This window comes from Corylus avellana, chromosome 3, assembly GCF_965113065.1.
Source record: "Corylus avellana chromosome 3, dhCorAvel1.hap1.2, whole genome shotgun sequence".
Lineage (NCBI taxonomy): Eukaryota > Viridiplantae > Streptophyta > Magnoliopsida > Fagales > Betulaceae > Corylus > Corylus avellana.
In genome coordinates this window covers 15722269-15748855 of record NC_142492.1, presented here as the reverse complement: position 1 = coordinate 15748855, position 26587 = coordinate 15722269, and the positions used below count along the sequence as shown (strand labels likewise).

The 26587-nt window shown below is 39.1% G+C and overlaps 1 protein-coding gene across 1 annotated transcript; it reads right to left on the bottom strand.

Moving 5' to 3' along the window:
- Window positions 1-18356: 18356 nt before the first annotated feature.
- Window positions 18357-20331, bottom strand: LOC132176174 (labd-13Z-ene-9,15,16-triol synthase, chloroplastic-like). Its single transcript, XM_088514790.1, has 2 exons — window positions 19321-20331; window positions 18357-19008 (listed from the first exon to the last, which is right to left on the bottom strand). Exons 1-2 carry the CDS (start codon window positions 19591-19593, stop codon window positions 18379-18381), a joined length of 903 nt encoding a protein of 300 aa, XP_088370916.1. The 5' UTR covers window positions 19594-20331; the 3' UTR covers window positions 18357-18378.
- Window positions 20332-26587: the final 6256 nt, after the last annotated feature.

The window sequence follows — 26587 nt, the reverse complement described above, 5'->3', positions numbered from 1 at the left end:
AGACATCAAAAATCTCAACAAGAAGGATGGGGTTCAATGGCATCATGTCCCTCCGAGACATAGCTCTTAGGCGTTGACATCTCTCACAAGCTCGGCAAAATTCATAGGCATCTTTGAACAAGGTGGGCCATGTGAATCCGCATTGTAGAACTTTGGCTGTTGTCTTCTTGGCACTGAAATGTCCTCCACAAGCTAGAGAATGACAAAAAGTGAGAATGCTGGAAAATTCACTCTCAGGGACACAGCGGCGGATGATCTAATCAGCACAATACTTGAACAACTTTGGATCGTCCCAAAAATAGAATTGAACTTGATTGAAGAAGCGATCCTTATCTTGCTTAGACCAATGAGAAGGAATCCATCCTGTAGTTAGATAATTGACAATATCGGCATACCATGGCAGATTTCTTGGAGTGATTTTAAATGGCAGATTTCTTGGAGTGATTTTAAATAGTTGCTCATCTGGGAAAGAGTCATGAACAGGAACCGGCTGGGGTGTCTCAAATAAAATTCGTGATAGATGGTCGGCAACAACATTCTCAGTACCCTTCTTGTCCCGAATCTCAATATCAAATTCTTGCATAAGTAATATCCAGCAGATCAATCGTGGCTTTGTTTCCTTCTTGGCCAGCAAATGTCGTAGAGTAGCATGATCAAAAAAAATGATAACCTTTTGATCCCAGAAGATATGAGCGAAATTTATCCAGAGCAAAGACCACAGCTAGCAATTCTTTCTCAGTGGTTGTGTAATTGACTTGAGCATCCATTAGAGTCTTGCTAGCATAGTAAATGACATGAGGAAGCTTGCTACCGGTTGTCCCAAAATTGCACCCACAACATAGTCAGACGCATCACATATGATTTCAAAGGGCAAAGAGCAGTTAGGAGGTTGCATGATGGGGTCAGAAGATAACAGAGACAGGAGCTTCTGGAACACCTCGTGACATGCTTCATCAAAGTGAAAAGGGGCGTCCTTAGCAAGCAAGTTACCTAAGGGCCTTGCAATTTTACTGAAGTCCTTGATAAAATGCCGATAGAAGCTGGCATGCCCTAGGAAAGAACGGATCTGCTTCACTGAAATGGGCGGTGGTAGATTTTCAATTAGCTTAACTTTAGCCCGGTCCACCTCAATACCTCTTTTGGACACTATATGGCCCAAAACTATACCTTCCTGCACTATGAAGTGGCTCTTCTCCCAACTTAGAATCAGGTTAGTTTCTTTGCAACGTTGAAGCACAAGTGAAAGATTATAGAGACATTTATCAAAAGAAGATCCAAAAACAGAAAAGTCATCCATAAATACCTCCAAAAATTTCTCCACCATGTCAGAGAAGATAGAGATCATACATCTCTCGAATGTGGCAAGTGCATTGCATAAGCCGAAGGGCATGCGTCGGTAAGCAAAGGTGCCGAATGGACATGTGAACGTCATCTTCTCTTGGTCTTGGGGATCAACTACAACCTGATTATACTCGGAATAGCCATCTAGGAAGCAAGAGTAGCTCTGGCCAACAAGACACTCCAAAATTTGATCAATGAATGGGAGCGGGAAGAGATCCTTCCGGGTATGGGAATTGAGCTTTCGATAGTCGATGCAAACACGCCATCTTGTGGTCGTGCACTGTGGAACCAACTCTCCAGCAGAATTCTCAACGACAGTGATGCTAGATTTCTTTGGAACCACTTGAGTGGGGCTCACCCATTTGCTATCTGAGATAGGGTAGATGATGCCTGCATCAAGTAACTTGACTACCTCTTTCATCACTACCTCTTTCATGTTGGGATTCAACCGGCGTTGTGCCTCACGGGAGGGTTAAGCATCTTCTTCCAAATGGATCCGGTGCATACAGATAGAGGGGTCGATGCCTTTCAAATCTGCTACGGTCCATCCAATCGCCTCTTTGTACTTCTTTAACACTGCGAGCAGACTGTCTTCTTGTTCCTTTTGTAGGCCGGAAGCAATGATAACCGGCAGAGTGTTGTTAGATCCAAGAAATGCATACTTGAGCTTTGTTGGCAGGGGCTTCAACTCAAGCTTTGGTGGAGACAGTAGAGAAGGAACAAGAGGAGTCCTCGATGTCACAGGTAGGGGCTCCTTTACTACTCTCCATGGATGGAAATCTGCACTTGCGCTAGTTCTAGCAAATCATGGACCTCTTTGATGCACTGGTCGGTGTTGAATTCTTCAAAGTCGAAGTAATTCAGGTTGTTTCTAGCAAATCATGGACCACTTTGATGTACTGGTCGGTGTTGAATTCTTCAAAGTCGAAGTAATTCAGGCAGGCTTCCACTGGATCCTTTGTCAAGAGACTAGGTAGTGAATCTTCTACATATTCTTCAATGCTGTCCAAAAAGAAACACTCATTCTGATCGGGAGCATGCTGAAATGCAGTAAAGATATTCAACCGAACCTTCATATTGCCAAATGAGATCTCCATGACTCCAGTTTGACAATTGATACAACCATTCGCTGTGGCTAAGAAAGGACCCCTAAGGATGACAGGAACCAGCTTCTCAGGATTGGGTACAGGATCGGTGTCAAGCACTATAAAGTTGAATGGGAAGAAACATTTATCCACCTGGATGATCACATCTTCTACAATCCCTCTAGGCTTCTTAATCGAATAATCAGCTAGTTGTAGAATCACTATAGTGGGCTTCAGCTCCACTAGGCCGAGCTACTGATATACTGAATATGGAAGTAAATTCACACCAGCTCCTATATCTAAGAGTGCCTTATCAATTTTCCTTTTTCTGATGATGCATGAAATTGTAAGGGCCCCGGGGTCCTTGAACTTTGGAGGAGTGTTGTGATTAATCAGGGAACTCACTTGCTCAGTCAGAAGGACTTTCTTGGGGATGTTATTTCTGGTCTTCCTCTTTTGAGTACACAAGTCTTTAAGGAACTTGGCATAGGCAGACACTTGTGCGATGGCATCAAGAAGAGGGAGATTGATTTTTACCTGTTTGAACATCTCCATCCATCCTTATATTTTCTCTCCTTGTTTCCCAAAGTGGGACGGTGCTTTAAGACATTCTAGGAAGGGGGCCCGTGGCTCATATAGAATCTCTGGAGTGGGAGCTACTGATGACGAAGCCTCATTGCTTACTTGCTTGCATTTATCATTCTGCAGATTCTGTGCAACCTCCGTGTGCTCATCCTTCTTTTCCTCCATATGATTGTCAACTATTCTTCTGCTCTCAAGGTGGTGATGGCTTCAACTTGCTGATGGTATGAAGTGCCCTCATCTACCATATAGTACCCCTTAGGATTTACCACCGGCTGACTCGGAAGCTTTCCTCCGTCCCTTCTGTTGAGGGTGTTGGCAAGTTGTCCGACTTAAGCTTCTAGCTTGGCAATGGATTGAGAGTGTGAGTTTACTATTTCCTCCTGAGATTTGACTGTCTGCTTTATCTCGCCCACCAGCTCACTCATCATTTTGAGCACCCGATCCTCAAAATTAGAATATGTGGCCTGGTATTACTGCTGTGGAGGCCGGTAAGTGGAATGAGGTTGATAGGGCTGCCTGTTGGATTGAGCAAGATTGTGTGGTTCTCGGGCTGAGTTGACCAAATTTGGATTCTTCCATGAGAAATTTGGATGATTTCTCCACCCGGGGTTGTAGGAATTGGAGTACGGATCATTACCCGGTCTGGAGAAAGCTGCATTAACCTGCTCATTAGCAATATCAGTATAATTTCCAGTAACAGGGCAGTTATTAACCTGATGCATAGGATTGGAACAAAATGAACATGGTTCAGGTAGTGTGTGCGTGTGAGCAGCATTAGGAGCAAAACCAGCAATCATCCACTGGTCTAGCTTCTAGGTGATAGCCTCAACTACTTGGTTAGCCATGTTTGGGGAATGGCCTGCCTCATACAAACTCTCTGTCTTGAGTGCTTTAGGTGCTAATGCCCTTCGTCTCGTGGAAACCTATTGAAGAGAATTGTTACTCAAATTTTCAAACATAGCCCATGCTTCATCTTCGCTTTTTAACATGAAAGATCCCCCACATGATGCATCCACCATTTTTTCTATTGGACTCGGTCAGGCCATCATAAAAACACTGCACTAGCTGCCATTTCGAGACAGCGTGGTGTGGACATGATCGAAGCAAGCTCTGCAGCCTATCCCAAGTCTCATGGAAATCTTCTCCCTCATATTGGAAGAAGGTAGTGATAGCTCTCCTAGTGTCATTGGTCATTACTATGGGGTAATACTTCTTAAGAAATTCTTGTTGCAATTGAGCCCAATAAGTGATAGAGTTGGGTGTTAAGGACTGGAACCAATGTTTGGCTTTTTCCTTGAGGGAGAAAGGAAAAAGACGCATCCTTAGGGCATCCTCAGTGAATCCATTCATTTTAGTGGTATCACAAATTGCTTCGAAATCACTGAGGATGTCATAAGGATTTTCAGTGCTAAGCCCTAGGAAAGAAGGTAAACTTCGTATAGTGCTGGGCTTAATTTCATAATGGGTTGTCGTAATTTCCGGTAGCCAGAGACATGTGGTAGTAGTGTAAGTGGTAGGAAGATAATGATCTTGCAAAGCTACATGGTTACCGTCTCCCATGGTCTCAGTAGAACGCTCTTCTAGCAAATTAAGGGTCCTTTGGGATCTAATTTGTCTAAGAGTGCATTCAATTTCAAGGTCGCAAGAAATTAATGGAAAAGACAAAGAATGGCGACCGAGCATAAACCAAACCGAAAATAAAGAAAAACTAAGCAAAAGTAGAAAAGTAAAGCTCACAAACGGCCCTTAGATGCGCTGGGATTTTGGATGAAGGTTGTCGCAAGTGCGCTCGATTGCACGGCAGGGTGCGCTCGAGCGTACTGTTGCAGATGGGTGCGAGCGCAGGAGGGGAAGGCTCGAGCGTTGCTGGCTTGATTCCTGCTGAATGATAAGTGCTAAAATATTCATATTTTCAGCCCTTAACTTGCGTATTTTATTCCTTTGGTTTTACTTAATTAGGCGATTTTAATTCATTTTTGTGTTTTTCATACTTTTATAGGCTTTTGGAAGAAAAAGAAGTGTAACTAGGTAATTTGAGCTCAAAAGAGGAAATGAAGACAATTGGAGCTCCCTGGTACTGCGATCAATCGTAGGGTACCTGCGATCGAGCGCAATACCCGAGAGGACATAGTAGCAAATAGGCCAGGAGCGATTGAGCGCATGCCAAAAGAAGGAACGATTGCAGACATGCGATCGAGCGCACACGGACTGCGATCGAGCGCACCCGTGCACAGAAGACTTATCAAGTGACGGCTGGATTGACAATATTTCCATATTAGGGTTTTCCAATTCCAATTTGTAATAGGTCTCAAAACCGTACGAATTCTCTAAGTTTACTACTTTGTCTAGGACTTCTAAAGCCTATAAATAAACCCTTAAGCCTCTAGAATTGGTACACTTGGAAGGAGAAGAAAAGGAGCTCTTGAAGTTCAAGTCTCGGGCTTATTCTTTTCTTTTCTTTTATTAAGATGTTTAACATTAATTTTATATGTAGCTAATTTATTAGTAGGGTTAGATTGAAGCCCTAGTTATGTTTATTTAATATTTCAATATTGGCCCCTTTGTGATGAACATGTTATGATATCTAACTTGATTAATACCTAGTTTCATGAATTCCTCAAATGTGTGTGCCTGATCAACGTGTGCATGTGGTATGGACTAGTTAGTTAGATCAATTTGGATGACTGAGTCCTGGGTTTAACATAAGTAACGAAAGTAATCCACACCGGGTTCTTGGGTTAATCAACATGGGGAACCGGGAGTAGACACCCATGCCCTAGGCCTCATGTGTTTGTTGATTTTCACAGTTTTTATGCTTTCTCAAAGAACAACTTAGTAGACACCCATGCTAAATCCTTTAAGAAAGAAAATAATTATAGTAGACACCCATGCCTAATTCGTTGCTTAGAGAAATCAATAGCTTAAGGAGTAGACACCAATGCCCTTAGGTTTACAAACATTAGATATTTATAATATGATCAAAACATTGGCATATTGATATATTAGCTAAATATAATTGGCAGTGGATATCAAAGCCCTACCTTTTTATTATTATCAACTTAATCAATCTCTATTCTACTTAAGGAATTTATTTTTAAACGGAAATTTAGCAATCCTCGTGGGAATGATCCTATACTTGCTCCATATACTACTATGTTGACCTTGTGCACTTGCAGGTAAAACGTACAATTATTTACCTATTAATTTAGGTAGATATTTGCACAACACTGAATTATGTCCGTGCGCTCGATCGCAGTCGCAGAGAAGGCAGCTACGGACCTGTTTGCAAATTCTAAAAAATAAAAAATAAAAACCAAACACACAACATAATTAAAATTAGCTACTTAAAACAGAAAAATAAATTATTAGGCTAAAATCAATCCTTAAATTTAGATAATGAAACCGTTGAGCAGTCCCTGGCAACAGCGCCAAAAATTGATATGGTAATTTTTGTGACTAAAAATATCAACAATGAAAATAACCACTCGCAATAGGACGAATCCCGTAGGATAGGGCTACATTGAGGGTGTCGAACCTCAAGGACTGCAGGGGTTTAATTATCAAAATTTAAAAGATTAAAGTTAACTTAATTTAAAAAAGAATGATTTGTTGTGTAATTTCAAAGTGCATAAAAATAAAAAGAGTAAATATATGAGAGAGAGAGAGAGTAGGGTATTGATTTCACCACGATCCGCACATCAATGGTTAATCATATTTAATTCTAGCAATTCATTCTATGCATGTTATAATTTAAACAAGAAAACATACGAAAATAATTTCATACAATCAACGGAATAGCACAACCCATCTTCGGTTGGCACGGATCATCTACCTAAATTACACTAAACTAGGGTGTAGTACGATCCGTCTTTCCTAGGTATGGTCTATCTAACCCTATTGATTGCATGCCAATTAAGAACCATTGTATAACCATCATGCTTATAATCACAGAAAATAAGAATGATTTGAGATCAATAATAGTAAAATAATTTCTAAGACAAGATAAGAATTTTACTAATATTGAATTGGAATTAAAGAACAATTGCATTTAATATGAAGAACAAAAATCAATTGTAGCAATCCTCAGGGTTATACAATCAATATGCATAAATTGAAAAACTAGAAATTAAATACAATCAAACCATTGTGCTTGGAAAGGGTTACATCAATACCCCACAATTGGGTTTAGCCGCTCATGACCTTCTAAGCTCCACAGACAATTTACTAAAATTTTAACTCTAGAAAGCGATGTGTCTGTTTACAATGTTTAGAGCCCTATTTATAGGGATTAGGAAAACCCTAAAAACCCTAGAAACCCTCAGAAAATCGGAGGTCAGTCTCCCAGTCCAATTGAGAGACTGAAAACCAAATCCACGCTGGAAAAGGATTGCTGCCATGCAATATACGCCCGAGTGCGTCGATCCGAAGTTTTGTGCGCTCGAGCGCACCAAACTGTTATGCGCACGAGCGCAGGAATGTGCTCGATCCTTGGCTACATACGCTGGAGCGCAGGTGCGCTCGAGCTCAAGAGTAACTGCGCTCGATCCTAGATCCAGAATGCCTAGCTTTTTGATCTTTTAAACCCAATTTTTTAATGGTTTGTCAAATAAGACCTGAAACACAAAAACAAAACAAAATCTAACAAATAACAATGCTAAGGAATTAACATGTAAATTAAGGGGCTTGAATGTGAAACATTTGGCTCTTATCAGTATAGGTGGGTATGGATTGGATGACTGCCTTCAAAAACACCTCTTTTCCTGCTTGAGATAAGAATTTTTCTTTCCAGCCATTCAGTTGACCCCAAATTTTGCCTTGTAACCCCGAAAAAGCTGCAACCTTCGATTTTCCAATCAAAACAAGCAAGCCAAGATATTTCTCAAAGTGGGTAGTCGAGGACACCTCAGCCACCGAGAGAACGTGCTGTTTTGTTTCTGCCTTTGTATTTCTGCTAAAGAATATGGAAGTCTTCTCTTTATTGATCTTTTGACCCCAAGCATGTTCATAAATTGCTAGGATACCTTGGATATTGAGCCATTCAGGAATATTAGCTTTGCAAAAGAGGAGGCTATTGTCCGCAAAGAAAAGGTGATTCAACCTCATTCCCCCTCGAACAATGGGGAGCCCCGAGATCCTCCCATCAGTTTTAGCCTTATGTAGAAGGGAACTGAGTCCCTCCGCGCACAGGATGAAAAAATAAGGAGAAAGCAGCTCCCTTGGCGAATACCTCGAGAGGGAGTAATATTACCATAAGGCTGCCCGTTAATAAGAATGGAATAAGTCACTGTACGGACACATGTCATGAGCAAGTGAATCCACCTGGCATCAAACCCCAACTTCTGCATAACGGCCTCCAAAAAATCTCATTCAACTCTATCAAAAGCCTTGCTCATATCCAGCTTCATGGCCATGTACCCCTCTCTACCTTTCATTTTTTTGTCCATGGTGTGCATAGTCTCAAAGGCCACCAGAATGTTATCAACGATGAGCCGCCCAAGGACAATGGCACTTTGATTAAGGGAGATTATGTGGGGTAGCACCTTCTTAAGCCTATTTGCTAAAACCTTGGCACTTAATTTATAGAGCACATTGTAGAGGCTAATAAGGCGAAAGTTAGTCAGGGAGGAGGGAGTTTTAACTTTTGGGATTAAAGCAATATAGGTAGCATGATAGTAGGATAAAAAATGCAATGATTTAAAAAATCAAGAACAGGTTGACATACCTCATTTTTCACCGTGTCCCAAGACCGCTGATAGAAACAAGCGGAGAAATCATCCGGACCAGGGGACTTAAGAGGATGCATTTGCCCAAGAGCCACTACAATTTCTTCAGCCACAAATGGCTTCAACAAATCAACATTCATAGCCTCTGTGACCCGCCTCCCCATATCTACCAAGCAAATTTCCACTCCAGAGGTGGACCCAGCCGTAAAAAGGTTTTGATAAAAACCTATAAACGCATTGCTAATTCCTTCAATATGCTTCAACTCCCTACCCGCCTAATCCTTAATCTGGCGAATTTGATTAATCCGCCGTCTGTGATCTGCCCAAGTGTGGAAGAAAGGTGTATTGCGGTCTCCATTTTGGTACCAATTCTGCTTAGCCCTTTGCTTCCATTTTATGTCTTCTCGCTCTAAAATAGAGTCAATCTCCCCTTGCAACCTCAGAATATCCTCCAAATTTTCAGCCCCTTTGTGCCTCTAAAGCTCCTCAAGGAGCTTGGTTCTCTTTTTAAGCATTGGTGAGCTAGGTTTGGCACTTCGCTAGCTTCTATAACACCGAGACTGCCCCTGGGTCATTATTGTCTTCATCTAACGAAGCCTCTTCCACGATCTTATTGTAATCTTCATCATGCATCCAGCTGGCCTCAACTTTAAAGCTTTTTTAAAAATGAGCACGTGCAGGTGCTAAGCCAGCAGAATTTAACACAAGCGGCTTGTGATCCGAGGAAACAGCTGCAAGAACTTGGACTTTGGCCGCCTGATGCATGTTGCACCAAGCTGCATTTGCAACAGCAGGATCCAACCTTGCCTTGATGAAGCTTCCATCCTGATGGCAGTTCTTCCACGTGAACCGTGAGCCCTTAAAATTGATATCACTCAAGCCACACTCCATAAGAGCATTACGGAATTGTAGCATCTGCCCCTCTCTTCTCAAAGCTCCTCCATATTTTTCGGATTGATCAAGCACCTCGTTAAAATCACCGATGCAAAGCCAAGGTTCCGGGTCAAAGCATTTGAGGTGTTTGAGGAGGATCCATGATTCATGCCGTTTTGTCCAATTTGGGTGCCCATAAAATCCCGTAAGCCTCCAATGAAGGGTGCTGCCTATTTCCATAACCACCACGTTAATATGCCTACGAGTATAATTGTGTACATCAATCTCATGTTTCACCTTCCATAGTAATGCTAAACCACCGCTCCATCCGATTGGGTCAACAACAAAAAGGCCTTCAAAGCCCAGCCTTATGCGAACTCGTTCCATCTTGTGTTTGCTACATTTTGTTTCCATGAGAAACAAAATGGTGGGTCTCTTCTCCCTCACCAAGCGGCAAAGGTCCCGAATTGCACGAGGGTTCCCAAGCCCTCGGCAATTCCAGCTAAGGAGAATCATGGGGACTGGCGAGGCTGTGCACTAGCCTTCGCCATTTGGTGTTCAGAGCTGATAGACTCCTCTGTTTGTTTCTGTTTCTTTTCTTGTCTATTGTCCAAGGCTTGTTGTCCCTTTCCAACATTACCCTTTCGTTTTCGATAGTGTGGGTCCTCATAGTTAAGAGGACCAGCCTCAGGAGGCTTAATCCGAGCTTCTTGTTTCCATTTCTTCAAGCTCTGAACAAGTATATTATTTGGGCGTGAGCCTTCCGTTACCTCACCCATAGGACTAATAACATAATCCATGCAAGTTGTCTCCACAAGTTTTGGAGAAACTATGTTTTGTCAGCATCTGTCTCCATATGCATTTTGGGCCTAATGAAAAAAAGCCCGCCTGGGAGATTCTCAAATGTGCTGACGTGCTCCCCAGTAGCTGGAGCCTTCTCATGCTTAGTCTTTCCTTGCTTAGGCTTTCCATGCACGTGAGCCATAATTCCTTCCACATTCGTGCCAGGATCGCCCCTATCAGTATGAACATATTCGTTAGATTCTGAAATGTCTGCATCTGCATAAGGAAATAAATTGCCTTCATTAACAGCTGCTGCTTTGGTTGAAACGCCCCAGCCCTCAGTATGGTAAGTGCCTGAATGTCCGTTACTAGCAGATTTCCGCAATTGGTCCACCTGGTTAGGTTTTCCTGAAGTTCTGCTACTTTCTTTACTGGGCTCTTTCTCTTGTCCTTTCTAGCCGCCATGATGCCCTTCATCTTCCGATGACCTCCACCATCCCTCCGTTTCCTCCCTGACGTGCTTACCAACACTGCTACGACACCTGCTTGAGTCTGCTCTAAGCCAGACGCCCCAGTCTTTGACCCCTTTCACCTTATTTCTCCAGTTGTCAGGGTAATGGGACAACCATTTGCACCATGGAGGATCCTGCCGCAATCAAAACATAGCATCGGTAGTTTCTCATATTTAAACGCAACCCAGTGAGAGGTCCCATTCAAGATCAGGGCATGTCAACGTTCGAGAGGTTTGCGGAGATCAATCACCACCCGGATACGTAAACATTGTTCCCATCCCAATCCATCCCTAGCCACATCAACTTCAATCAACTCACCCATAGACTTCCCAATTTTTTCCCATATACCCTTCGTCATACATAGAAGGGGCATATCATGAACTTGCACCCAAAAAGGAGAATGTGTGAACTGTATTTGTGAAGGTGATAGACTGCCCTCAAGATGATTAAGGATCAATATTTGTCGATCAAAAGACTAGGGCCTTCCTTCCATAATCCGTCGCTTATCATCCACTTCAGCGAATTCGAAGATCCATACATTATCTTGCACCTCCTTGAACACGACACTCCCAACAGTTCTCCAGATTCTAGATAAGACAGTTTGGAAAGCTTCTTTGTTCACTTTCCTTTCCCCACCAATCTTCCCGATTAGACATCTTTCCCCACGCTCGCGCCTATCCGCTATTTCTCCTTAAGAGATTGTGATACCTTCCTTCTCGCCACCAGTGAGCGATATTCCACCACACAAATCCTCCTGATCGTCCGCCATTCGCTGCCTACCTAGCCCTCCACATCCGGCAAACTGGCAAGAGACTTCCCCTTACCTCTAAGTATTCTCCGAGAGAAACCTTAGGAAGGATCCTTTCGTTAGCATATATTAAGAACATGGTCAGTACTCACAAAAATAAATCAATAAATAAATAAATAGCACTGCCAATGACGTTCTTTTTCTTTGATTTGTATTTATTTATTTGATTTGAACAATGATAACCCTTTATCTATTAATATTATGATACCAAAATACTTTATTTGATTTATAATTGAATATTATTTTTTAAATGTTGTAAAATTAAAGAAAATGACAAGACAAGATAAAGAGAATGCAATATGTGAAACTAGTTGTTCAGGAACTATGTATGATTCTTCTCTATTATTATATGTTTTACATACAACTCAATACTCCCCTTTATAGGCATGGAATCATAATGGGAGGTTAAGGAATATGAAAAGGGGAATATAAAACAAAAGGGTACATCAATGTATTATATGAATGTTATAGGAATTCTAAAAGAATGAATGAGTAGAATTCTAAGAGATGGAACTAAATGGTCATCCACCAAATGCATGAATGCATTCATAACACTCCCCCTTGGATGACCATACACTAAGAATATGCCTCGTTAAAACCTAGCAAAGGAAAACCCAGTGAGAAAAACCCTAGCGAAGGAAAAAGAGTGCAATCAGCATAATCATTTTACTCCCCCTCGTTAGCATGAAGAGTTTCAATTGTTTATGATGAAAGATCATTCAGTTGACGCATTCCAATGTTATTCACCAACTTCTTAAATGTTGCAGTTGGTAATGCTTTGGTAAATAAATCTGCCAAATTGTCACTTGATCGTATCCGTTTAACATCTATATCACCACTCTTCTGGAGCTCATGTGTATAAAAGAACTTTGGTGAAATGTGTTTGGTTCTATCACCCTTAATATATCCTCCTCTGATCTGTGTGATACAAGCAGCATTATCTTCATATAATATTGTCGGGCTATCTTTGATTGTGGATAAACCACACTTTTCTCGAATGTGTTGACTTACTGATCTTAGCCATATGCATTCCCGACTTGCTTCATGAATTGCTCCAAGTGATTTGAAGAAGTAGCAACAAGTGTTTGCTTGACAGATCTCCATGAAATAGCAATACTTCCACATGTAAATAGATATCCTGTTTGAGATCTACTTTTATGCGGATCAGAAAGAAAACCCACATCTGCATATCCAACTAATTGTGAATTTGAACATTTTGAATAAAATAATCCCATGTCAGCTATTCCACGAAGATAACGTAGAACATGTTTGACCCCATTCCAATGCCTTCGAGTTGGTGCAAAGCTGTATCTTGCTAGTAAATTAACTGAAAATGCTATATCAGGTCGTGTGCAATTTGCAAGATACATCAGAGCACCAATTGCACTAAGATATGGTACTTCAGGACCAAGAATTTCTTCGTCATCTTCTCGAGGGCGAAAAGGGTCTTTTTTCACATCAAGTGACCGAACAACCATTGGAGTGCTCAAAGGATGAGCTTTCTCCATGTAAAAGTGCTTCAGGACTTTTTCTGTGTATGTTGACTGATGAACAAGAATTCCATTTGGAAAATGTTCAATCTGTAAGCCAAGGCAAAATTTTGTCTTTCCAAGACCTTTCATCTCAAATTCATTTTTTAAATACGTGGCAGTTTTTATGAGCTCTTCTGGAGTCCCAATAAGATTTAAATCATCTACATAAACTGCAATGATAGCAAATCTAGATTTTGATTTCTTAATGAAAACGCATGGACAAATTGGATTATTCTCAAATCCTTCTTTCAATAGATATTCACTGAGACGATTGTACCGCATGCGTCCGGATTGCTTTAACCCATATAAAGATCTTTGTAGCTTGATAGAATAAATACTTCGGGATTTCGAATTATATGCTTCATGCATTTTGTATCCTTCAGGGATTTTCATGTATATATCATTATCATATGATCCATATAAATATGTTGTAACCACATCCATTAAACGCATATACAAACTTTCTGTAACTACCAAGCTAATCAAAAATCTAAATGTAATTGCATCCACTATAGGGGAATATGTTTCTTCATAATCAATACCAGGTTTCTGCAGGAAACCTTGTGCAACAAGTCTTGCTTTGTATCTCACAATTTCATTTTTCTCATTTCGTTTTCGTACAAATACCCACTTGTATCCAACAGGCGATACACCTTCAGCTGTTTGAACTACAGGTCCAAATACTTCGCGTTTTGCTAGTGAGTTCAATTCTGCTTGAATTGCTTCCTTCCACATTGGCCAATCATTTCTACGCTGACATTCTTCGACGGTTTATGGTTCAATATCATCATTACTTCTCGTAATGTTAAATGCAACTTTAAATGAAAATATGTTGTCGACAACAATTTTGTGTCTATCCAATATTTCTTCTATACTTACATAATTTATTGAGATCTCATTATTTTCAGGTACCTGTTCCTCTTCAGGAGGTAACTCTTCAGGAGATTCCTCTTCAAGAGGTTCCTCTTCGGGGGATTCCTTTCCAGGAGAATTTTCTACAGAAAGTTTGGATGGATCAATTTTCGTTGCCTGTTTTGTGGGTAAGGCCTCTTCGGGAGCGTTGATTTCATTTCCTTGTGCTTTTCTCTTCCGAGGAATCTTATCCTTTGCACCAATACGTCTTCTACGCTTCAGGCGTGCCTTAGACTCATTTGCTGCTGTATTAATTGATTGTCCAACAGGGACTTCTATTTTCGCTGGAGTATTAGCAGCTGGAATGTGAGACTTAATTATTTTCTTGTTGTCAGTAAATGCATTCGGCAATTGATTTGCAATACTCTGCAAATGAATGATCTTCTGAACTTTTAGTTTACATTGATTTGTACGAGGATCAAAATGAGATAATGTCGAATTATTCCAAGTGATTTCTTGTCGTGCTTCTGGCAACGACTTTTCTCTCCCTAGTGATGGGAATATGTTTTCATCAAAATGACAATCTTCAAAATGTGCTTTAAAAACATCACCAGTTAAAGGCTCAAGATATCTAATGATAGAAGGAGAATCAAAACCAACAAAAATTCCAAGTCTACGTTGAGGTCCCATCTTAGTGCATTGAGGTGGCGCAATTGGAACATATACAGCACAACCAAAAATACGAAAATGAAAAATATTTGGTGGTTGACCAAATGCAAGTTGCAAAAGGGGAATCTTTTTGGTAAGCTGTTGGTCTGACCCGAACTAATGATGCAGCATGTAATATTGCATGTCCCCAAGCAGAAACAGGTAATTTTGTTTTCATAAGCAAAGGTCGAGCAATTAATTGAAGTCGTTTAATAAATGATTTAGCTAAACCATTTTGAGTATGAGTATGAGCAATAGGATGTTCAACATTGATTCCAATTGACATGCAATAGCCATAAAATGCTTGAGATGTAAATTCACCCGCATTATCCATCCGAATAGATTGAATTGGATAATCAGGAAATTGTGCTCGTAATCTAATTATTTGAGCAAGAAGTCTAGCAAATGCAACATTACGAGTAGAAAGCATGCAAACATGTGACCACCTAGATGATGCATCTATTAAAACCATAAAATATCTAAATGGCCCACATGGAGGGTGAATCGGCCCACATATATCCTCTTGAATTCTTTGTAAAAATGATGGAGATTCAACAATTACCTTAGAAGGAGATGGTTTGATAATATGTTTACCTTGAGAACATGCAGCACAAGGATAATCACTTGGTAAAAGAATCTTCTGGTTCTTTAAGGGATACCCATGAGAGTTCTCAATTATTCGACGCATCATAATTGTTCCCGAATGTCTAAGACAATCATGCCAAAGCATAAACATCTTTGGATTAGAGCACTTCTGGTGCATCACAACATGTGATTCAATTGTTCTTATTGTTGTATAATACAACCCGGAAGAGAAAGCAGGCAATTTTTCCAATATGAGCTTCTGGCCCGAAATTATTAAAGTAATATAAAGATATTCGTCACTGCCTTCATTAGTGGTTTCAACATGATAACCATTTAGACGAATATCCTTAAAACTAATTAAATTTCTTCTAGATTTAAAAGAATACAAAGCATCGTCAATACAAAATTTTGTTCCTTTTGGCAATATAATATTCGCTCTTCCAGAGCCTTCGATAAGGTTTGATGAGCCTGATATTGTATTGACACTAGCTTTGTTTAATATCAAGTATTGAAAATATTTCTTATCTCTAAGAATTGTGTGCGTTGTACAACTGTCTGCTAGACACAAATCTTTACCAATCATCTTGGAATTAATCATTCCATCAATATGACCCATACCTCCATATATAAACAAAATATACATTAAATTTTATTAATCAAAAAGAAAATAACAAAATACAATTAAATTTGACAATGTAAACATATTGTGATTAAGACACAATGAAAACATTTTAATTGTTGTAGACATATTCATCACCAATCAAAAGGTCAGTTTTTGTGTTAGAGTCTACAAATAAATTAGAAATATCAAGATAAATGTTACCCTTTCCATTTAGAGTATTAAGAAAAATTGAAGAATCTTCAGGATTACTGTAATTAGCAAAATTCATTTCAATCTCCTTTTCTTTTATGGAGGCTTAATATAGGTCTACCAGATGTTTAGGCGTACGACAGGTACGAGACCAATATCTTTTCATACCACACATGTAACATTTATCTTCATAGTTCTTTGTAGGTTTATTTTGTAAGCCTTTGTTTTCATTTCGTTTCGCCTCAGTGTGGCTCCACTTCTGGTGGTATGGAGCATTTCTTTTGTAAGAATTATGAGTACGTTTACCTTGACCTCTATAATTTTTTTTTCTACCACATCTACGTCCACTATCATGGTTTCCTTTATTACCATGAAATGATGTTCCATTTGCTTTAGGAAATGGTGTAGAACCCGTTACACGAGATTGATGATTTTTCATTAATAGCTCGTTGTTTTGCTCAGCCACTAGAAGACAAGATATCAGTTCAGAATATCTTGTGAAATTACGCTCTCGATATTGCTACTGCAGGAGCACATTCGAGGCATGAAATTTGGTATATGTGTTTTCTAACATATCCATATCAGTGACTTTTTCTCCATACAATTTTAATTGTTAGCTGATTTTAAAGAGTTCAGAGTTAGTCACTGACACTCTTGAAATCTTGCAACTTCAGGTGCATCAAATCATAACGAGCTTTTGGGAGGATAACTGTCTTCTGGTACTCGTATCTCTCCCTTAAATTATTCCACAAGGTCAAGGAATCCTTTACCGTAAGGTACTCAGTTTTTATATGCTCCAGGCATATAAAATTATAAGACATCATATTCATAACATTAGTATGATAAAATTCTAATTTATAATAAATCTCACATGAATCATAATATGCAAATGTTATAATATGATTCATAAAACAATAAAAAAATTTTAAGCATATGTTAGAATGTTAATTAACAAAATAGATAATAAGATTACTAAATGTTAAAGAAACTTACAATGAATTGTGAATACCTCACGGATAGCTTTTGATGTTGAAGATCAAAAGAACACAACAATTGGCTAGAGTTTCGTGCTGATAACGTGTTGTGAAATTAAAGAAAATTACAAGACAAGATAAAGAGATTACAATATGTGAAACTAGTTCTTCAGGAACTATGTATGATTCTTCTCTATTATTATATGTTTTACATACAACTCAATACTCTCTTTTATAGACATGAAATCATAATGGGAGGTTAAAGAATATGAAACAAGAGGGTACATCAATGTATTACATAGATGTTATAGAAATTTTAAAAGATGACATGAATGAGTAGAATTCTAAGAGATGGAACTAAATGGTCATCCACCAAATGCATGAATGCATTCATAACATTAAATATTTTGATTTATAATTAGAATTAAAGTATAGGGCTCAACCCACCAGAACCAAAGGCCAGTCCCGTAGCCCACCAAATTCACATGCCCAACACTTCATTTTCATTGCAATATACAAGCATATACAAGTAATCCAAAGGAACGGGTGACTATTGGAAAGTATGGGACTCAGCCCATCCAGCCCATAGAACAACTAGCCCTCACAATCTTGCATGAAGCACACGCCTAAAAGAAAAACGTCATATTTGTCAACCATTTTTTATGGAAAGTGATGAATGCACACCATGTCCCTACAAATAAGACTTAGGATCCTCTCCATTTTATTTGAACATGAGAATATCCAATTAGTTATAATAAAAAATATTTTTGTCCTATCAAACAGTGAAAATTTTTGAAAAGTATAACATTTTTCTATTAAAAAACAAAAAATGTTAATAGAGTCTCTCGGTCCCAAAACCAAATATTCTATTCCATCCTCAAAACCGTTTAACGTTAGCATAAATCACCACATGTGGTTGGATGGATTCGACATTGAGGGATGTTTGTTTGTTTGTGTTTTTTTTTTCTTCCTGTAAAAGTAAAATTAAAAGACTGAAAACAAAAAATAAGGGGCTGAAATAGGGCCACAGAAGTAGGAGAATTAAAAGATTTTTTTGTTGTGTTTTGGATGAATAATATTTTTCATTCCACACAGAAGAATACAACATCTTTCCAGTAGGAAACCCACTGAAACAAACAGATAATGCTAAGAGGATACAAACGAAAACATCAGGAGCGCCCATCACAAATAAAACATCTTACAATATTATTGTGCGTAGAGCTCAGATTTAGACAACCTTGGTGTCGGAATTGCAAGCGTTGGATTTGCTTTCTTAGTAACAATACCGAATTTGTCTGCAAGATTCAGCTCGGTGCCCTGTGGCAACTTCCACTCATACGAGTGCAAAAACGAAGCTAGCACGTACAATAGAGACCTTTCTGCTAGTGGAATCCCTGCGCATATTCTTCTCCCGGATCCAAATGGAAAATAATTAAAATTGTTTCCCGAGTAATCCAGTTTGCTTTGATCACTCAGGAACCTTTCCGGTTGAAATTCCAAGGGATTTTTCCAAATCTTTGGGTCCTTATGTATACCCCAAACATTTAGGAATACCCTAGTTCCTTTGGGTACCCAGTACCCTCCAATGGTGCTAGATTGGCCTGGACAACGGGGTACTAGGAAAGGAAGGGCTGGGAACAAACGAAGAGCCTCTTTGATGACAGCATCTAGATAGTGTAATTTGGGCAAATGGGTGTCTTCTACTAAGCTATCCACCCCCACAATTTCTGTTAATTCTTCATTCACTATTCTCATTGCCACCGGATGTTGCAGCAGCTCCGCCATCACCCATTCCACCATGGTTGTTGTGGTGTCCGATCCAGCCACCACTACGTCCTATTAAACATGGTAAAGGAACTCATCAATTGAACCCGCAAGTAACAAACGTTAACCCTCATTCAAAAAGCTTAAAACTTTTTAATAGGCGATAAAATATATTTAAGTGAAAAAGAGATGAATGACTAAAACAAAGTTAGTTTTTTATGATCACGAGGGACACCAAGACCATATAACAACAAAAACAACAACAATAATAAAATTAAATAAAAAAGAATAGCCAAATTGTACTATAAACTATTAAGCTGGATTTAGTTAAAGTTGTGTAAGACTCCTCATTTGATGGAGCACAAAGTAGAAAATTGGACATACCAGAAGCAAAGCCTTGAGTTGGTTCATGCTTATTGATTTTGCAGCGTCAACTTGATGATCCCTTATCTCCAAGAGAATTTGCAAAAAGTCCTTCATTTCTTCAACCCCTTCTTTCTCTTCCTTAGCCATATTCATCCGTTTTTCAATGACAGAATCAAGAATGCTTTCAATCCACAGGAAATTCCTATTTGCTTGCCTCTCAATCCCTTGCAAATCACACCTCGCAAGCACAGGGAAAAAGTCAGAAACATTTGGTTTCCCAAACAGCACCATTTGCTCCGCAACACACTCTTAAACTGAGCCCCAACAGCAGCCCCTTTCTCCCCTCGCAGCGTTCCACCCCACAACATGTTAATCGTGGAATTGATGACAGTCAAAAATGCCAATTCCCCAAGATCGATGGGGCTGCCACTTTTCTCATACACATTTCTAATAGATTTTCTAACCTCTTCTCTGAGTAGAGTTTGAGAGCCATCAAGATTTGCACCACTTAGCATCTCCCGTACAAATATCTTGCGCAACTTCTTCCAATCATCCCCATATGGTGCAAACGCAATATCACCTCCCCCATATGAGGCAGCCAGGCCGGCTATGGGCGGGTCGCGGTTGGCAAACACTCTGTCCTGGTCACGAACCACCTCTTTCACCAGCGATGGTGAGCTAACCACTACGCACAATTTTTGCCCAAGCCAAAAGCTTGTAGATGGGGCCATAGGAAATTGCCAGTTCCTCAAATTTCCTATGGAGCTCTGTACCTAGAAAGGGGAGGTAGCCGACTAGTGGCAAGCCACGGGGGCCTGGTGGCAGGGGAGGGACAACTTTTGTCGATTTCATGATTGCCCGTAGGAACCAGAACACTGCAAATATAGAGACAAAAGCAGTGAGAGTTGCTCTTGAACCATCGTGTTTCTGGTCCTCTGCAACCCACCACCACCACCACGACCGCATGGCAGAAATAGTGTTCGACTTGTACGGATTTTGTTGATGATCAAAGAAAAACAGAGAAGTAAGAATTGATTAGAAATTAGAATGACAAGTCTTCTTGAAACTTGGATTTTTATTTATTTTATTTATTTTTTTTAATGTAAAAGATCTGTTTCCTTCTCTCTGGTTAGATGTTTGGCAGTTACTAGAGAGAAACTCTAACATTGGAAGGATTTTGTAAAGATTCTAATATGGTAAAGATAAGGGTTTTGTGGTACAAAAGAAGCATCCTGTCACTTTATGGAAAACAAAAGGAATGAAAGAAGCATCCCGCTTGGAGTCCATGTAGCCCGTAACGCTATATGGTGCAATATTACAAATCCAGTATCTTATTATAACGTTGATGTGACAATATCCAATAGTTTTTGAATAAATTATTGTTTTTTTTTTAAAAAAAAAAAAAAAAAATCAATGATACAAGATTTGTGATGTGATCATAATTACAAGATTCTTTTCATATTAGAGTCGGAGTCTTAGTCCTAGAAGTTAAGACCGAATTGGTCTTTTATGTAATTATTAGTCGATTGTTTCTCTATTTAGAGGGAACTATCGAGAGCAAAAGTTGGAGTTGATTATTATTTTAAAATACAGTTTAATGTGTTATTGGAGGTCAAAACTCATTTGAAGTAGTCATTAGAGGTCACAGCTTCCTCGAACGCCCCATTTATCATTTCTCATATCTTGTTACTAGAGGTTCGCATCAAATGGTGTCAGAGCAAGGCTTTCAATAAGAATCACCGATCCATGACAATCCAATAACAACTTAATGATTGGCTCTTTGAACTTGTAGAATTCTAATTGTGATTTTGCCTTTCTATGAGTCATCTATTTATAGATTTGGAATTTTACTTGAAGAGGTAGGAAAGGAGCCGCATTGGAATACAAGTGCCACACTCTTACTAAACCTAGTTTCACTAGATGAATGGCAAAGGGAGGAAAATTACCTCCCTTGCCCTTGTGTCACATAGCCATGGGACGAAAATATTCTTCCCATGCGCCTAGGGTTAGAGTTTTGTAACTCCTTCACCGATTCCTCACCTCACCCAATTTTTTTTTGTTCTCTTCTTATGACCGAAACTTTTGTTTCTCTTCTGTATAAAGTGATATTTATTTAGCGAACTCAAGAGCTAAATAGGCATTAAGTTTCCTTGTGTTCGTGAAAAATTGATTGTGGTTCTACTTTAGCTCACTACAAAAAAAAAAAAGAAAAAAGAAGGGTCTAATGACGTTCTGAGATAGTATCTTTTGCGAAAAACATCACTAAACGATACTATTCACGAGTTAAAATGTGTGGTTTGAACAGTAATATTATTCAAATGACACTATTCATGCGCCAGAAGTTGTGGTTTTGAATAGTAACTCTGTTCAAACAACACTATTCACGCGCCAAAAGATGTGGCTTTAAACAATGACACTATTCAAACGACACTAAATCATTTTTAAAAATTTGGCCCTCGAAATTGGCTATTATCAATAGGATGTGTCTCTCTTTCTACTCAAAATGTCTCTCTCTCTCTCTCTCTCTCTCTCCTTGAAATTATTATTTCTTATTAGAAAAAAAAAAAAAAAAAAAAAAAAGAGGGGTAGCTGTCAATTGGCAGCCACCCTTGGGGGAGGGGGAGGGGGTGGCTCACTAGTGACCCTCCCCTCAAGGGTGTGGTTCCAATTTGTAGCCACCCCTCAATTTTTTTTTTAAAAAAAATATTTTTTCCCATTTCCGAATTTTTTTTTTTTTTAGAAAAAAAAAAATTGGTATTTAAAATTTAGTGTTGGTTGAATACTGAAAAGTCACCTTAAGAAAAGTGACGTTTCGCTGTTCAAATGTCACTACTCCTAAGGTGATGTTTGAACAATAGGGACACCATTGCTGAGGTGTTGTGCAAGCAAAAAAGACTTCATGTTTAGAGTTGTTTGGCAAGCGACACTATTTAAACGCACTACAAAAAATAAAAAATAAATAAAGCTTACTAACGCTTGGAATAGGGGCACTTTAGTAAAATGTCTCTAAATAGGGACATTTTAATGTGTAAATGACCCGAAATAAAATTAGTAACGCTTGCACAGAAAAACACCCCCTTAAAAGGGGCGTTCCAATAAGGCACGCCCCAATTTAGTTAATTAGGAGCGTCTTTTAGACAAGCATCCTTAATTAGGGGCGCCAGCCAGCCAGGCATCCTTGACTGGTAAGCACCCTTAATTAAAGGCGACTGCGCTTGGGCGCTCCGAAATTATTTTTTGCGGGGCGCAAACTTTTTTTTGGTGCCCAGTGCCCCCAGTACTTTCCGGATCCCCCCCAATATTTTTCCTCTACCCGCCAGTCCGCCCCTCTCCATCTCTGATTCCCTATCTCTCTCTCTCTCTCTCCGACGCCTAGTACCCCGCCAGACCCCACCCACCATCTCCCTGAGCTATATCCTCTCTTTTTGGCGCCCAGATAAAGCTCGCTCTCTCCCTGGCCAGCGATTATTCTGCCTACACTAGTGACTCTCTCTCTCTCTCTCTCTCTCTCTCTCTTTCTCTTTGTCTCTGTCTTTCTTAGTTGTCAATTTGGGATTTTAAACTTCGATTATGATTTTTAGGAGTATAAGGGATTTGAAATTCCTGAGATTTAGTTTCATGTGAGATTTAATTCTACAGTAATAATTGTGAAGAGTTTGCTTGATGCTTCAAAGAGCCTCATGCACATATTCTGTTTTGCTTTGTGCTTGCTTGGATTAATGATTCAATTCTTATCCTCAATGAAAAGAAAAAAACATTTTCCTGCTCATTCTTCATATTTCTATTTTTTTTTTTAATGAACTTATTAATTACATTGATACCGATTCTTTCTTGTAGTGTGCGGTTTGGATGCTTCATTTATCAATGTGAATTGAATGCTTCCAAACCAGTAGCTGCCAATACTAAATAATAAAAAAAATGATGAATATCTTTAATTCGGAATGACAGTGGGTTGTGTTAATTAATTTACCTGCTCGGCCTCATTTATGGGTGAAGATTGGGGTTTAAGCTAATTTTGGGGCGAGGTTGGGTTTGAAGAATCAAACATGAGTACAGGTTTAGGTTTTGGTGAATTTTATTAGCTTGATGTCCCTTCATAAAATTTTGATATAAACATGCAGATATATGTTTATTTTGGTGCCTTTGGTTGGGAATAAAATCAATGGCATTTCAAGGGTGAGGAATTTAGATTTCTGGAAATTTAATTGAAAAGGCACTTTCTTCTATTCCCTATAATGTGGGTGGTGGAGACAGATGCTAGTTGACTTGTTGAAGAAGCTTTTGTATTTTGATGGCTCTGTGATCTGGCTGTGTTATCTTAAGTACTAATAATGAACTTTATGTGTGTCCCTTGGTGTCTTTAATAACTTTTCTCTGAACTTCTTTATCTGGTATTTTGGGTGTATAATCTGGGGAATATACCTATGATCATGTAATTACTGTTTCTTTTCTCTTCGATATATGATGTAGGACGATATTTATCTTTATTTTCGGTAAAAACGAAAATAAAGAAAATATCAAAAATAATATTGGAGCAGCGCCGCTTGATCAGAATTTTAGCTATTCTCAAACAATGGAAGTACAAAAGGAAAGATTGCCACGATTCCCGCTGATTGTCAATTTTATATTAGGATTTTATTTTATTTTATTAGGACTTTATTTCCTTTCCTTATTAGGATTAGGTTTACTACTACTATAGGATTATGTTTACTTTCCTACTAGGATTAGATTTACTTTCTCTACTAGGATTAGATTTACTTTCTCTACTAGAAGTAGGTTTACTTTCTCTACAAGTATTTCTCTTCTATAAATAGGCTTGCCTATCATGTAAAACTCAATCAATTGAATTATTATAAAATCAGAGAATTCTCTCTCAAATACTCTGCGGAGTTTATCCTTCTTTTAGCCTGCGGGCTTGTTTTTATCTTTTGGGGTAGAAGACGAAGACGCTTCTCCTTGCAGAATCAAAGACGCTGCTCTTTGATTAGTTACCTTAGTCTTCCGCTACGTCAGTTGGTATCAGAGCCAGGCTTTATCCTGATCATGGCCAATCAGCGCAACGGTGACAAACTTCTCCAACAACGCCGCTTGTAGGGGAGGGGCTCTTTCGAAAGCCAAATTCATGGGGTATCCGAGACGGCATTATCCGGATTCGATGGCCAACTTATACTACAACAACAACTTCTATAACGACGCCGTTCGTGAGAGGGATGTTGTTTCGAGATCCGACTACCAGCGATACATCAAGCGATCAGAGGCTCCTTGGTGAACCGAATTCCAAGAGCTCAAGCAGACAGCGCAGATGATGGAACAGGAGGTGCGCCAATTGTGGGAGTCGTTTGAACGCAGGCAGATGCGTGCCCATTGGAATCATAGAGACACTCGGGAGTACCGGATGAATAACGATCTCCCTTCATTCGATGGTTATCTTCACATTGAAGATTACCTTGACTGGATAATGGAGGTAGAAAGATTCTTTGAGTACATGTGTATTCCGGAAGAAAAGAAGGTGAAGTTGGTGGCTTATAAGCTCAAAGGTGGAGCATCCGCTTGGTGGGAATGGTTGAAGCTCTCTCGATCCAGGGAAGGAAAAAGACCCGTGACATCTTGGCCTAAGATGAAGCGGTTACTCAATGCCCGGTTCCTACCACCAGACGACTATGGGATCCGAAGGGAACCCGTTCGATATCTGTATGTTGACCGATTCCGTGAGGATGACGTAAGCCACTTTCGACATGTCCATAATCATCTTCATAACTCTCCAAATAGGCCCTTCGCCTATGAAGAGAATTTTAATTATGGTGAAGAAGTTGTGGAAGATGTTAAGTTGGTTGAAGAAGTGGAGTTGCCATCAGAGAAAACATATGTGCAGCCACCATCATTGATTCCAACGACTACATCAATGGAGAAACAGCTACCGTCTCCTCCACCACAAGTGCAACTTCCTCTACCACAGTTACAACCTCCTCCACCACAAGTGCAACCTTCTCCACCACAAATGCAACCTTCTCCACCACAAGTGCAACTTCCTCTACCACAGATGCAACCTACACCACAGGTGCAACTCATCACGATCATCACAAAAATTGACGATTCTTTTGAAGAAAACAATGAAGTTGAAGATGATACCCAAGAAGAAATCGTTGGAGGAATTTTGGTGGAAGTAGACGAAAAGGAAAAATCATGTCTTGATTCTATCTATATAGATTTCTCCAAGTACTTTTCTTCAGAGGAGCCACATGTGCCATGTCCCAAAGAAAACTCGAGGACGAGTTTTTTTCAAGTGGGGGTGTCTGATGTAGGACGATATTTATCTTTATTTTCGGTAAAAACGAAAATAAAGAAAATATCAAAAATAATATTGGAGCAGCGCCGCTTGATCAGAATTTTAGCTATTCTCAAACAATGGAAGTACAAAAGGAAAGATTGCCACGATTCCCGCTGATTGTCAATTTTATATTAGGATTTTATTTTATTTTATTAGGACTTTATTTCCTTTCCTTATTAGGATTAGGTTTACTACTACTATAGGATTATGTTTACTTTCCTACTAGGATTAGATTTACTTTCTCTACTAGGATTAGATTTACTTTCTCTACTAGAAGTAGGTTTACTTTCTCTACAAGTATTTCTCTTCTATAAATAGGCTTGCCTATCATGTAAAACTCAATCAATTGAATTATTATAAAATCAGAGAATTCTCTCTCAAATACTCTGCGGAGTTTATCCTTCTTTTAGCCTGCGGGCTTGTTTTTATCTTTTGGGGTAGAAGACGAAGACGCTTCTCCTTGCAGAATCAAAGACGCTGCTCTTTGATTAGTTACCTTAGTCTTCCGCTACGTCAATATACCCACTTACCTGCAAAGTTTCTTGAATGATTTCCTTAAATGCATTTTTCTTTGTTAAGAAATATCATGTGTTACTCGATCACTCAGTTTAAAATATCCTTTTCCAGGGTTTTTACTTGGATGATTGTTAAGGCAATTATAGATAGCTTGTCATACTGAGACTGTTTTCAGTTTATATATACAAATGTTATTTCATTAGAGGAATACAGGGATGAAGAAGGGTAGTGTCAATGATGATTTATTGAGATTCAGAACTTGTTGAGATTTAGAAATACTGAAAACAAAGCATCAAATTGATATAATTTTTTAGATCTTTTTAAGTAAATTATTTCTAGAATTTGTTTGTTTATGGAGCTTTAACTATGTGAAGATTATAATAGTACTTCAACAGCAGTCTAAACAAACCTAAGTTTTATTCATTATAACTTATAGACCTT